Genomic DNA, 14,334 nt, shown 5'->3' on the forward strand with positions numbered 1-14,334 from the left:
TTAAAGAGGTACAACATGAGGACTTCCCAGAAAGTCACTCATCTTAGAACTATTCTCACCCAAACATGCTTAACTGTAGAGTTCCGATGGGATCCGATGCATTAGTGCTGGTATGAAAGCCAATCATTAGTGTTATTATAGTTATATGTATTTGGCCCATGATTCAATCCACAATAAACTTCATTGTACAGATTGTTATTATAGTTATATTTTCACAAATAAAAAATTTGTTTTATTTTACAAGTAAAACAAATTTATGTTACAAGTAATGTCAAAAGAACCCATATGTCTCTGACAAGTAGAATTGAATCATTATGCATAGACTTCAAACTATAACATCAAGTCTGCACTTCACCAAAAAAGAAACGCCTTTGGTGGCATGGGAAAAGATGTATTCATTTGTTTCTTATGTTCTTATCTGTTAAGAAGTATTTATTTACTTGGTTAAATTCTAGATATAGGTCATAGAAATATTCACAAGTTCATCAACTATACAAAATATGGAATGGTAGTTCTTTTTAAGAATGTGAATAGTTGGGCTATTGTTATAAATTTATACTGTTTTCTTAAATAGTATGGGTTTCCAATTTTCATTCTGAAGACTCGCAAGGTGAGTCGGGCCGGTCAGGCAATAGCTTGGGGGTGAGATACAAGTATAGGTGGGTTGGGTTGAGCAAAAACCCTCTCCCCAAGCATGTTAATGAGGCATCAAGAAATAAAAATGATAAGAATAATTTTATCTAGTAAATGCTAGTCCAAGAAAGAACCTGGATTTCATGAGGTAGTTCTCTATAATGATTTAGCTTGTTTCTCATAACCCGCAACAAGTCTCGGACGCTGTCAAACTTATATCGCCGGAAACGACCAATGTTACTAAGGAAAGCAGATTCCACCTTCTCATTCCATCTTACACCTAAGGCCACTGCAGCAGTGCTTTCTAATGCTTTCAAAATATCAGAATCAGTCTCTCTATCTTCCAATTCCACTCTGTCACTGGTGTCACGTAAAAATGAAAGTCTCATCTCTGAACTCCAGAAAAAAGGATGGTGCAACACTTCAATTGCCTTTGGCCTGAAAATAAAGAAAACAAAACTTAACTGAAACTGCTAGCTTGTAACAAGATAATTACAGACAAAAAATGCTAGAGATATTATCACCATTCTTGGACCTCTATCTAAAAACTTGAGCTTTTAGGAGAAGTGGTCTTTGACAACAAATATATACTTCCAGTCTCTCATTATTGGGAGCTATCAAACAGTCCCACTTATTTTAATTTATAAAAGGCGGCTAATTGTACGAGGTTCCTACTTAGTGGGGTCTGAGGAGGTTACATGTATGCAACCTTACCCCAACAAGTGAAGAGGCTGTTTCCAGGATTTGAACTTGTGACCTCGTGATCATTAAGCAACAACCTTACAATTGCGCCAAGCTCACCCTCTTGGTTGGTTTTTGTCGATCACATGCCATTCATCGCCAGTTATTCTTTATTAACAAAAGTAGTGAAACGGCCAGTTATTCTTCCTTCATTTTTGCATATTAGGTATGACAAAAATATAAAATAACAACCAGGCCTTTATCTCATTAGATAAAGTCGACTACATGGATCGAACTACATCATAATGCTCTATGATAACGTATGACAAAAAAAATATAACTCCACAACATCAAATTAAGTGAGGATGATCTACCTTAGATCAGGGTCAGGGTTTAACAAACGAGAAATAAGATCCTCAGCTTCAGGAATGAACTCCACTAAGAATAGATCCATTTTATTCCTCACGATATTGACATCGCGTTCAAGCTGTTCTCCAAATGGATGTCTTCCCCCAGTCAAGCAGAAAAAGAGCACACAACCTAAACTAAATAAATCTACAGCCCGTGTTTGACGTCCTTGAACAAGCTGTTCCGGTGCTTGCCAACCTGAACTGCCACCACCTACAATTAAGTCATTAAACCATGATGTAAGAATGATAAATACTAAGCCGGGTTGAATAAAATGTAGGATTAAACTAAAACATACTGCCCTAGCTGTAAAAAATGAAAATAAGAAAAGGAAAGAGGTGAATGAACAATTCTTATAGATCACTGTTAGAATAATAGGGTTTTAGTAGGGAAATATGTGATACAATACTAACCCAATGGCCCTGTTTATATAAATAATTAGGTAAAGTACTAATGTGCTACTACTAGTATAATTCCAATTTCTCAATACAAATAAAATAAGACAACAAACCCAAATTAAGGAGACAAATTAGTACATCAACAACCAATCCTTGGTCCCAAATTAATAACATCATAATGCTCTATCATAAATCATGTACATTGATAATGCATTGATCTCTATATATTTTCTAATCGTTTCACCTATTGTTTTTCTTACCTTCCCATTGTGTCTAGAAACTGAACTAACATCCATTTGGTTTACTCTCCTTATCGAGGCTTCGAACGCTCTTCTCCACACATTTCCAAACTACCTAAGGCACGACTATACCATATTTTCTACAATAAAACTACCCCAACTTCCCCCCTAATGCATTCACTCTCAATCTTATACTGTCAAGTGTGTCCACTTATCCAACACAATATTCTAATCTCTGCTACATTGAGTTTATTCTTTTTTTGACATTTTACCATCCAACATCCAGTCTCATATAACATTGTGAATCTTATAGTTGTGAGTTAAATCCCCTTAACCTTGAGTGTCACCTTTCTATCACATATGATATCTGATGCACTCCACCATTTCATCCACTCTGCTTGAATCTTATGGTTTACGTCCTCCTCAATTCCCCAGTCATGTTGTATGATTGACTTAAGATACTTAGATCTAGTGACTTGTGCTATGATATGATATCTAATCTTTACCTCTATTGTAGTGTTTGACCATCTCTTGTTAAACTGACACTCCATATACTTCATCTTACTTCGACTTACGCAGAAGTGATGTGCTTTTATAGCTTGTGTCCACATTTTTATCTTCCCATTTAATTCCTCTCTCAATTCTCCAATTAGAACAATATTATTCGCAAAAAGCATGCATTATGGCATCTGTTCTTGGATATGCTCAGTACGCACATCCAAGATCCATGCAAACAGGTCGGGGCTCAACATTGAGCATTGGTGTAGTCATATTGTGTTCTTACGCCGACCTTGACCTCATCATACATGTCCTTGATTGCTCTAATGTAAGCAATTCAAATTTCCTACTTCTCTAGAGCATTCTATGTACCTCTCTAGGAACCTTACCATATGCATTCTTTAAATAAATGAAAACCATATGTAAGTCGCTTTGTTACTTTCGATATCTCTCCCTCAAACGTCATAGTAAGTATATAACCTTCATGGTCGACCTCCCTAGCATAAAACCAAATTGAATTACAATAATGAGCATCTCTTGTCTTTAAAGATGCTTTCTTAACTAGTAAAGAAAATAAAATTAGGAAACAACCCCTAAGTTTGCTTCCTCGACTAGAAGACTTTGCATCCATGATAAATTTTATAATGATCGTCGAAGATATGCAAAGACATGCTAAAATACACAATATTGTAAGATACTCTAACAACCACCACAATGATCTATTGGTAGACTTATCTCATGCTAGACGTAATTAGCTATTCTCATTGCAAATGCAAGGTAGGAAACACAAATAAATTATGTACGGAGTACTCACCGGTAACATTATTTGCTAACGAAGACATATTTTCAAGAAGGCGTTTGCTAATGCCCATATCGGAAAGCTTTGCAGATAAAGATCTTCCCTCAATTATCAATACATTTTGGGGTTTCAAATCTCGATGTATTATTCCTAGTTCATGCAGATGAACAATCCCAGAAATGACATCCCTGTGTTGCAACACAAAAAGAAAAGTCGGTTAATAAAAGGGTATAAAATAAACTAAACTTAGAAAGTAGACGTCCGAGTGAGATCATTCATGAAATGATGACTTATCTCACAATCAAATACAAGAATCTTATAAGGAAAATAAATAGAATCATCCATGTTCATGTCACAAATGTTTCTTATTCACAACTATGCTACTAACCCTTTCCCACAACATCGTAATGCCCAAACAATTCTAGTCAACTCTCGCTCATCTTCTGTTTATTTAATCTACCCCGACCGTAGAAGTTAGATCTAACATCATCGTTTATCACCCACCCTTTTATTTCAGATTTTTCATTTTGTAGATTCCCTGGTGCTTTTGTACATCAACAACAAAGTAAGTTTTCTTAACCTATAACCAAACAACCCTATATAACCATTGCTTCAAACCTCAAACTAAAATTAACAATAGTTCCACAAAGCATCATTGTTTAACTACAAAAGAAAAAACATTAAGCACACAGAAGTTCTTAGGAGACATCACTCCAGTTTGTATTAATGGGCAAATACGAACATACTCCATATAATCCCTATTCACCTAAGAATTTCCAGAATTCCATCTGGTCCAACAACTTTCTTCATCTTTTCCATGTTGAAAGAAATGTGTTTTTCAAACGAGGAAGAAAGAAATATGAAAATTGTAATTCATATTATGTCCATATATAATAGATTAAATCAAGAAGGCATAATACCAACCTCATCAATTTCAGTAATAGAGGTGATGGATAACCATTTGCTTTCCAAAGATCTTGCATATTATCCTTATTTGTGTCCATCTTGGTCTTTAACGAACATTTGAAAATCAAATTATCCAAGCTGTATGTACAACGTTCCAGAGCAAGGTAAACAAAATCTTGATCATATTCCACTCCATGCCATCGAACAATGTTTGGATGACGGTCAGATAGAATGAGATTTTGTATTTCTTTACTGGCTACATCATGATGAGCCCTGACAAGACGTTTGACAGCAACTGCTCGACCTTCTTCATACATCCCTTCGAAGACAATAGTACCATTGCTTCCCTTAGCAATTTCTTTATTTGACACGAATAGTTTACCAACCATGCGCCCATCTACTTGATTAAAGAGACATGCTTCTTTATCGTTATTCTTTTGTATCAGTGCATCCTCATTTTCTGATGACATATTCTTTTCTTTTTTGCCAACTGTACCATTGTTCTTTCCGGACTTACGAGTTTTCTTTCTCTTAGAAGGAGAATTTTTTAATTCAAACTCATTGTTTTGGCCCTTCAATATATCTTGATTTTTAACCACTGGAGCATAGTAGATGAGTAGAGAAACAACCGCAAACAATACAGAAAGTAATGGTAATGACCATTTGTTCATACTGTTCAGATAAACTTTCTCTGGTGTAGTAAATTCCACAGGAGGCTGAGAGAGCACATCTACATTATTATTATTATTGTCGTAGTTGCTGAATTCTGGTTGTGGAGAAGGCAGAGAAATTGGCAGAGGAACAGGAAGCATCATATTACCATCATGACCATTCAAAAATCTATCAGTACTAGGTTGTGAAGGAAGCATCAAATCTGGGGTAGGCATTGGGAGCATATCATTTTCATGATAATCTGTAGGTAATCTTTCAGTAATTGAAGGTTCTAACAGAAAATTCTTTTGCAGGCGAAAAACTTGCTGCATCTCTTGACATGGCATTGCAAAATTTAGGCCCCTGTCAGAAACATACTCATCCTCTGCATCAAATGAGGTATGTTGGCATAATAATACAGCCTCAAATTCAGCTACTGTCATGGTCCACAAAACAATTCCTGAATCAGGACCAACAGATTTAAGAGAATAATCTGTCCTAAATATCTTGAGCAGCATCTCTGGTGAATTTCGCTTCACAGGATCAGAAAATTCCTTATTTTGTCTATGGATCGTATTTGGAACAATTTGTTTGTCATCACTCAAAGGTATAGAAGAATTATCAAAATCAGACATAGCATGCATTTGAATGATCCTTCCAGTTTTAGCATCAACTTCAAACAAAGTGCTTCTTTTGGATCCAAGTGTAACCGCTCCATCCTCTGAAAAGGTAGGCGTACGAGCTACATATTCTGCAATGGTTTCTGAGATTCTCTGCAGACATGATAAACCAATCAAGAGAACATCAAGAACCGTATTCGTAAGAAAATAGCAGCACATCGGTAAACAAAAGCTTGGCAATGCATTGGAAATGGTAAATATCATTTTTTGAAAGGATTTCTATTACCAGCAAGGGCAATGAAATACAAAGCATGTAAAGCATCACAAATCTAATGCATATTGGTCATATTATATGTACTCAGTCGCAGATAACCCAAAAGCTTACATTTGAAACAAAACACATTTGAATCATATTATCTATAGAAGCTATTCTTCAAATGGAGTATTTGTCTGTTATTCTCTTAAAATGCTAATACGTACAGCCAATATTCCATCCATTTCCAATCAAGGGTTTATTAATGCTGTGCTTCAGGATTTGGGAAAATACGGGGAGGGAACGGATCACGGCAGTGGGGCTAGTTAACTCATCAACCTTGGTCCACTTCTTTTCTCTTACTTACAAAGTTTCTTTCTCAAACATTGCATTAATATTAAAGGCGGTGAGATAAAATGCTTGGAATATTTTCATATAGTTTGGAAACTTTAGCACACGGGTGATACAAAGAAATGAAATTTACCATTATCCAGTCCTCCCCTCCTCTCCTTGATAATTTACTAACCACGAAAAAATAATTAGGAATGGAACTTTCCAAGTGTACAACAGCTTATCATAATCAAACCTAAGACACTTAAGTGTTTCTGAGAAGAAAGTTGAAACAACACACCAATATGCAATGAAATAACAAAGTTCAAGAGTTGCAGCCAGAAAAAATAGCTTTGGGATTACACAGCATTAGGTGTAGCTTAATTTCTTTCTACTGTGCTATAAGAGACGAGGACTATGAGAAAGAAAAACCCTCACCCCAAAGCCGACTGAACTCAAATGATTCCATTCACAAATATTGCAGTATTCCAGTAAATGAGGTTTAAGGGTTCTAAAAAGAACTAGTAACTGGAATTGCATTCAAATTATAAGTAACGCAATAGCAATTATTGAATCAGAGACTTCAAAAAATATGGGCAACTTCCAAGCAATAGTTAAAGTCAGGATATTCGTCTTAAACCGCCATTTAATTGCCTTCGCTTTTGAAAAGTATTAATACAACAATTACAATGTATTAATATTAATCATAAAACAAATACCATTTTGCCAAAATGCTTGTCATGCATGTACAATGACCAGTCTTTCCCACATTCCACGAACCCGTTAATTAGTGCTGCAGATGCATTTTCTTTACCATTATCATTATTGATAGGAGCTTTGTATGAATTGTAGATTGGCGATCCTGTTGGGAATGACCATATCACCTTCATGGAACCACTCTCTTCTCTGTCCACCATATACATAGTCCCATCTAGGGTAGCAATCAGTGCTGTAGTCGGCTTACTGTCCGATAAAAATGTATAACAAAAGAGTCAGAAACTTCAAAAATTCCACCAAGTATAATCATATGGTTAGAATATCACTCACACATAGAAACAGAAACTTAAAAAGGTTACAAAACCGTGATAATAGCATCACAACATTAACTATTCACGCAACCCGATAAATAGGACTTCTGCCACAGACCAGTTGAGCACACAAATTTCAGTTCCATGACTCTTTCTACTTAACATATACTTATCAACCTTTAAAATCAGAGTCATTAGGATCTACTTATCTATTCGAATATGATCATGATATCAGTTTATGACCAAATAAGACATCAAGCAGGAACTGTCAACTCACACCTGTCTTAATCATTAAATTTCAAAGGGAAAAAATACCCATAAGAAAAACAAAACGAAGTTTTCGGCTCGGTTCGAGCTGCTCCTGAATCTCCAGAACCACAAACCAATCTTAAACATTTCATTCAAAAAGGAACCAAACCGAACCATATTTTCAGTTCGGTTTGGTTCAACCCCACCAATTTCGATGTTTAAATCGAAATTACAGCGATTTCCCATGAGGTTTAGCTTAAATAGATACCTCTCTTATTTTAGAAAATTACACCACCTATGTTATAAGGATTTAAGTGTAGGGTGACGCTCTCGTTAACCAATCATAACCAGTGTACTGCACACTCGGTTGCGTTCACTGCAATTGCGAAAAATCGCAGAAATAATGCGGCGACTCCCAAAACATTAACATTGCAGTCGATTTGTGCAATTTAAAACACTGATCATAACTAATTTTATAATTATACTGAAACAAAAATCAAACACTAACATTAACATAAACCTCAAAAATAAAAATTAGTGTAATTTCATACTTGCTAGGGAGAGCTTTATGACCTGGCTCCAAAATTAAATCCCGTGGAGGATACCTATGATTCAAACAAGAAGAAAAAAATATCAATATAATTTCAAAAATTAAAATAAAAATAAATAAAAATTAAGAAAAATGAGTTTGGTAACTAACGATGCAATAGGAACAAGGGATCGAGAAAGTTCATTGAAACGATATTGATTGAGAGAAGAGATATGAGAATTGGTTACATCGGATTTATGGGTGGAATTGAGAAAGAACGAGACTAAGAGAAAAAGGAGAGAAAGGAAAAAGAGAAGAAAGTGAAATTTCATGAGGAGGGAATTATTGAAAAGTGATAGTGATGGAAATTGGAAGGAAGGAAAATAGAGAGAAAGAAAATGGAAGAGATTCGAAGCTTGTTTGGATACTGAAATTAATGTTTGGATCCCAAACCCTTTAAACATAATAATCTCTCATTCTTACGTTGGACTTCCCAAAAGGAAGACAAACAAAGAAAGAACAACAAAAACTTATTTCATATACATTTGTTGTTTCAATTATAAAATTAAAAAAAAATGTTAGTCTAGTAAGAAAAGGTTCGGTTATATTATTGTTAAATTTAGTTGTTTATAAAAACTCTTACATGATACATATTTTTTTAATTCAGTTATCTATATTTCTTACTATATATAATAAGAAAATATGGTGTAATTATTATCATAGTATAATTTTTCTATTTTACCCTTAACTATTTTAATTTCTAAAAAAAAATATAATTATATGTAATCTCCAATATATTAATTATTCTCTCACCTTAATTTGATAAAATTAAAAGAAAGATAAAGAAATATAATATAAAATGCACAAAATAAAAATTATATATAAATAACATTTAATACAAAAAATATTTTGATTCATCAAAATAAAATATATAAAATTTAAATCATTGATAACAAATGTGAGTTGGGAAATATGAAGTGTCTATCATCACACTAGTAAATATAATGATTATTATTATATTATACTAGTTTATTATTAAACTATTAATTTTTAATTAATATAAGAGTAATTTACACTTACCTAGTGAGATGTCACATTATTGGAGAATCCTTTTATGTTATTATTATTGGAATAGAAGATTGTCAACCCCAATTAAGATCAATTGAATGTTCCTACCTGTGGATATTCCTGGCTCGGATAGGATTGCCTCCAGTGCAAGGATACATATGGGAAACCAAAAAATTGAATGATACTACACATTTTTTTTGTTATATAATTAAAAATAGCATTTCAACTTCTATTCCTTACTACATATTATTACTAAGATAACAAAATAATAATGATGCATGCACTTGGTATAATAAATGATAATTGTGTAACAAAATACTATATAAAGTGAAAGAACAATAGGTAAAATAACATACGAATAAGATCTTTCAAATATATTTGACTTCAACCCTTTTATGATTTCATATATCATTGTTATTTTTAAATATTCCAATATCATAAATGTTAATATTATTTTCACCAAAAATATTTCAAATTTCTAAATAATAGCTTTAGAGTGCAACACTTTAAAAGAATTACACTAGTAAGATCAATCATTTAGAAAGCAATTTAAAATTTAATAGTATAAATATTTTAATGATGAGTCTATTTTATATTTTTATTAAAAATGAACATATAAAATCAAAATGCAATTTAAACAATGGGCATATGAAACCAACTCATCATCATCAATCACGTTATTAAAGGTTGAGACATGATACATATGTATTTACATGAATGTGAATATTCACGGTAAAAACCTTATAGTATAATCATTTGATATTAACACAATTTTTATTAAGTGAAAGAGTAATAAAATTTCATAGTAAATATTCTCAAATAGAAAATATATTTGGAAATAAAAGTTCATAACAATATCATATAATTTTCGTAAATTATTGTCATTTTCAAATATTTCAATCTCGTTATATCTTTTGTTCATTTGCACATCTAGAACAAATACAAATTAAATAATTCAAACATGCCTAAACTTAATTAGGGTAGATATACCTAATTATGATGTATATTTTAAGAAATTATAATTGATCTTTTTAGCATAACAAAAATATTTTTTTTAAAATTTTGATACTATTTCTAATTACTAATTATTATTAACTAACTCCATATTTTATTACATATATTTTCAATGGAATATACCTATTATGTACCACACAAAAATATAATGTACCCAAAAAAATGGAGTAAACGTAATTGTAACCCCTACTATTTTAGGAAATTATAATTGATCTTTTTTAGCGTAATAAATATTTTTTACAAAATTTTAATATTATTTCTAATTACTAATTATTATTAAATAACTTTATATTTTATTACATATATTTTCAATGGGAGGGACAATACTATTTGGTTTTAAGGGTGTGCAATGAACTTTTTTGAAAAAATGTCTATATTATTTATAGAGAAAATTTGTATACATTAAAAGTGTACGAGTTTTATATATTGTAATTGTACTATTCATTATTTATATTTAATAATCGTTCACTTTTCAAAAAAATAATTCACATGAGTGATGAATTTTCTAATAATTGTATATAAATATTGAAATATTACATATATATTACACTCTTATTTATAACTTTACAACTCCAAAAATTTATTTTTTCTAAATAACAAGACATGCATCGGGAAACGAAGAGGTAAAGTAATAATTTACAAGAATATTTGATAATCAACTTGAAATATATATCATTGATATGCACAACAATGTTAAATTTGCTTCTTTGAAACGAATCAATAATCTTTAATATAGGTTGCACATCCTACCTCGACTTATGAAGCATACCTAATTGCAACCCCGACTCCATAAGGAATGGGATATTGCAATATATCAATATTAATTAAAACGGTATAAAAAGCAAAACAGAAATAAGTGAGATAAAATTATAGAACAATCGGTGGTCTAAAAATCAAATATTCAGAGCAACCAAAAATTCAAAATAAATATATAATTCATTAATTGTTATCCTTCAAAGAGGAAATGAAGAGGTAAAGTGATAAAAAAAATTTGTTTTTCCACGTGTATCCTCGCACCGGAGGCAATCCTGTCCGAGCTTGGAATATCCACAGGTATGTGAGACTAACTCTTCTCACGGACATTTTTTCCATCCACAAGACTTGAACCCGAAACCTTAGTTAAGATAAAGTGATAATTTGCCAAGTAATAATTTACAAGAATGATTTTCAAGGCTGACTCATTTTTTCCTCTAGGAGTTACAAAACTTTGAAAAAAAATATTGTATATCCAAAGCCACATGTCTTAATCTCAGTAAAAAGTAGTAATTACGCATTTTTTTGCATATGGAATGTTACACTATATTTCTTTATATATAGAACGTTCAACAATTATTGTTCAGTTTTCTAATAAATAAACAATAATATCAAGGAATCTTCATGGTAGAAATTCAGCAATATGCATTAACATCATTTATTAATACCATTTTATTTTCGGTTTCTATTGGAATGATAATTTTGGAATTAAAAAAGTATCCTAGTTCAATTACTTATTTACCCTTAAATCATGTTTTCACTTATATAGTAATATAGATTTTAAAAATTATTTTATAATTATCCTATAGATATACTTTTATATTAATATATGAATATAACATAATACTATATATTAAATTAAAAATTTCAAAAATTGAGTTAAAAACCTCATTTAGTCATATATATTGATTATCTTTATTTTGGACGATGAGCAACATAAATTTTAGATCGTTAATATGCTCAAAAGTTAATAAACTTTTAATCGAATTGTTCTGGAGCTAAAAAATAGTTCATATTAAATTGAATTCAAAACTCAATACTAATTGATCTTTAATGAGTTGAGTTGGGTCAAGTTTGACTCGATTCATTTTTTGTTTGCATTATCATTTGATTTGGAATGTAAAAAATAATTCAAATTTCAGAAATAATAATTAATTAGTGGATTGACATGTTTTTATTTGCATTTTCTCTTGCCTTCAAATGACAAATTTCAAACAATAAATTTGTACCGGGCTGAATTTGTTGATTATATATTTTAAAATAAATTATACTAACAATTCCTTTCTCAAGCCTATATAAACCACCTATATATTAAACTGATTATCCTTCTAAGAGAGATAAGTGTAATTTATTAAACAAAATAGTGATTAATATAATTAAGTTAAACAAAATATGATATATTGTGAAGATATGTCCAAATAATATAAAAATCGATGTCTACTCATTATTTTGTTTAGTTACAATATAGTATTATAGCGATTTAAACATCTCCTTAGAATTATTTATGTAATTTGTAATGAACAAAAATAATGAATAGACATTGACTCTTATACTATTTAGACATATTTTTACAATATGTCATATTTTGTTTGATTTAATTACACTCGTCACTTTTTTGTTTACAAAATTACACTTATATCTCTTATATGGATAATCACTGTAATGTATGTATATAATTAAGGAATGATTTACGTATATTTAAAAAATGGAAGGACGATTTGTATATTTCACTAAAACTCATGGGTGCCACTTTATGTATAACCATAAGTCCACCATAAAAGTCCAAAACATTAAGCTTTCATTTGGTACGACAGAATTAGAGTAGAGAGAAAAAATGTGAGAGAGATAGAAGAGAAATTGAGGATTTCTGCTATTTGATTGTGATGTGAGAAAGAGAGGAGAAAATAAAAAAAGTGTGGGATCCACAATAAACCTTTTCTCTTCTAATATGATGAGAAAGTGGAGAGAAATGTGATTTTGTATTAAATATCAAATATACCCTTCAATTTTTCTCTAGTTATTTGTTTTAAGAGTGTAATATCTATGTACTGACAGTATAAAGAGATTTATACACCATCAGTATATCATTCATCAATCTTTTGTATTAATTTTAATTAATAATAAATGATGATTGAATTAATAGTGAATGATGCGGTAATAGTGTAAAAGTTCTTACACCGTTAGTAGATATTAGTAAATACATAAATCTTTTTAAGATAACAAAATAATAATGATGCATGCACTTGGTATAATAAATGATAATTGTGTAACAAAATACTATATAAAGTGAAAGAACAATAGGTAAAATAACATACGAATAAGATCTTTCAAATATATTTGACTTCAACCCTTTTATGATTTCATATATCATTGTTATTTTTAAATATTCCAATATCATAAATGTTAATATTATTTTCACCAAAAATATTTCAAATTTCTAAATAATAGCTTTAGAGTGCAACACTTTAAAAGAATTACACTAGTAAGATCAATCATTTAGAAAGCAATTTAAAATTTAATAGTATAAATATTTTAATGATGAGTCTATTTTATATTTTTATTAAAAATGAACATATAAAATCAAAATGCAATTTAAACAATGGGCATATGAAACCAACTCATCATCATCAATCACGTTATTAAAGGTTGAGACATGATACATATGTATTTACATGAATGTGAATATTCACGGTAAAAACCTTATAGTATAATCATTTGATATTAACACAATTTTTATTAAGTGAAAGAGTAATAAAATTTCATAGTAAATATTCTCAAATAGAAAATATATTTGGAAATAAAAGTTCATAACAATATCATATAATTTTCGTAAATTATTGTCATTTTCAAATATTTCAATCTCGTTATATCTTTTGTTCATTTGCACATCTAGAACAAATACAAATTAAATAATTCAAACATGCCTAAACTTAATTAGGGTAGATATACCTAATTATGATGTATATTTTAAGAAATTATAATTGATCTTTTTAGCATAACAAAAATATTTTTTTTAAAATTTTGATACTATTTCTAATTACTAATTATTATTAACTAACTCCATATTTTATTACATATATTTTCAATGGAATATACCTATTATGTACCACACAAAAATATAATGTACCCAAAAAAATGGAGTAAACGTAATTGTAACCCCTACTATTTTAGGAAATTATAATTGATCTTTTTTAGCGTAATAAATATTTTTTACAAAATTTTAATATTATTTCTAATTACTAATTATTATTAAATAACTTTATATTTTATTACATAT

General features: G+C 30.4%; 1 protein-coding gene across 1 annotated transcript in view; it reads right to left on the reverse strand.

Annotated features, from left to right (window-relative positions):
• Positions 1–8,737, reverse strand: part of LOC109350196 (serine/threonine-protein kinase/endoribonuclease IRE1a) — a 9,615-nt gene extending 878 nt beyond the window's left edge. Inside the window, exons 1-7 of the mRNA XM_019591365.1 lie at positions 8,394–8,737; positions 8,245–8,298; positions 7,136–7,379; positions 4,581–5,986; positions 3,672–3,844; positions 1,689–1,935; positions 768–1,071 (exon numbers count right to left, since the gene is read on the reverse strand). Of these exons, the coding sequence (XP_019446910.1) occupies positions 768–1,071; positions 1,689–1,935; positions 3,672–3,844; positions 4,581–5,986; positions 7,136–7,379; positions 8,245–8,298; positions 8,394–8,686 (2,721 nt within the window). The 5' untranslated portion in view covers positions 8,687–8,737. The remainder of the gene's footprint in view (positions 1–767; positions 1,072–1,688; positions 1,936–3,671; positions 3,845–4,580; positions 5,987–7,135; positions 7,380–8,244; positions 8,299–8,393) is intronic.

The sequence above is a fragment of the Lupinus angustifolius genome, chromosome LG06, assembly GCF_001865875.1.
Source record: "Lupinus angustifolius cultivar Tanjil chromosome LG06, LupAngTanjil_v1.0, whole genome shotgun sequence".
NCBI lineage: Eukaryota > Viridiplantae > Streptophyta > Magnoliopsida > Fabales > Fabaceae > Lupinus > Lupinus angustifolius.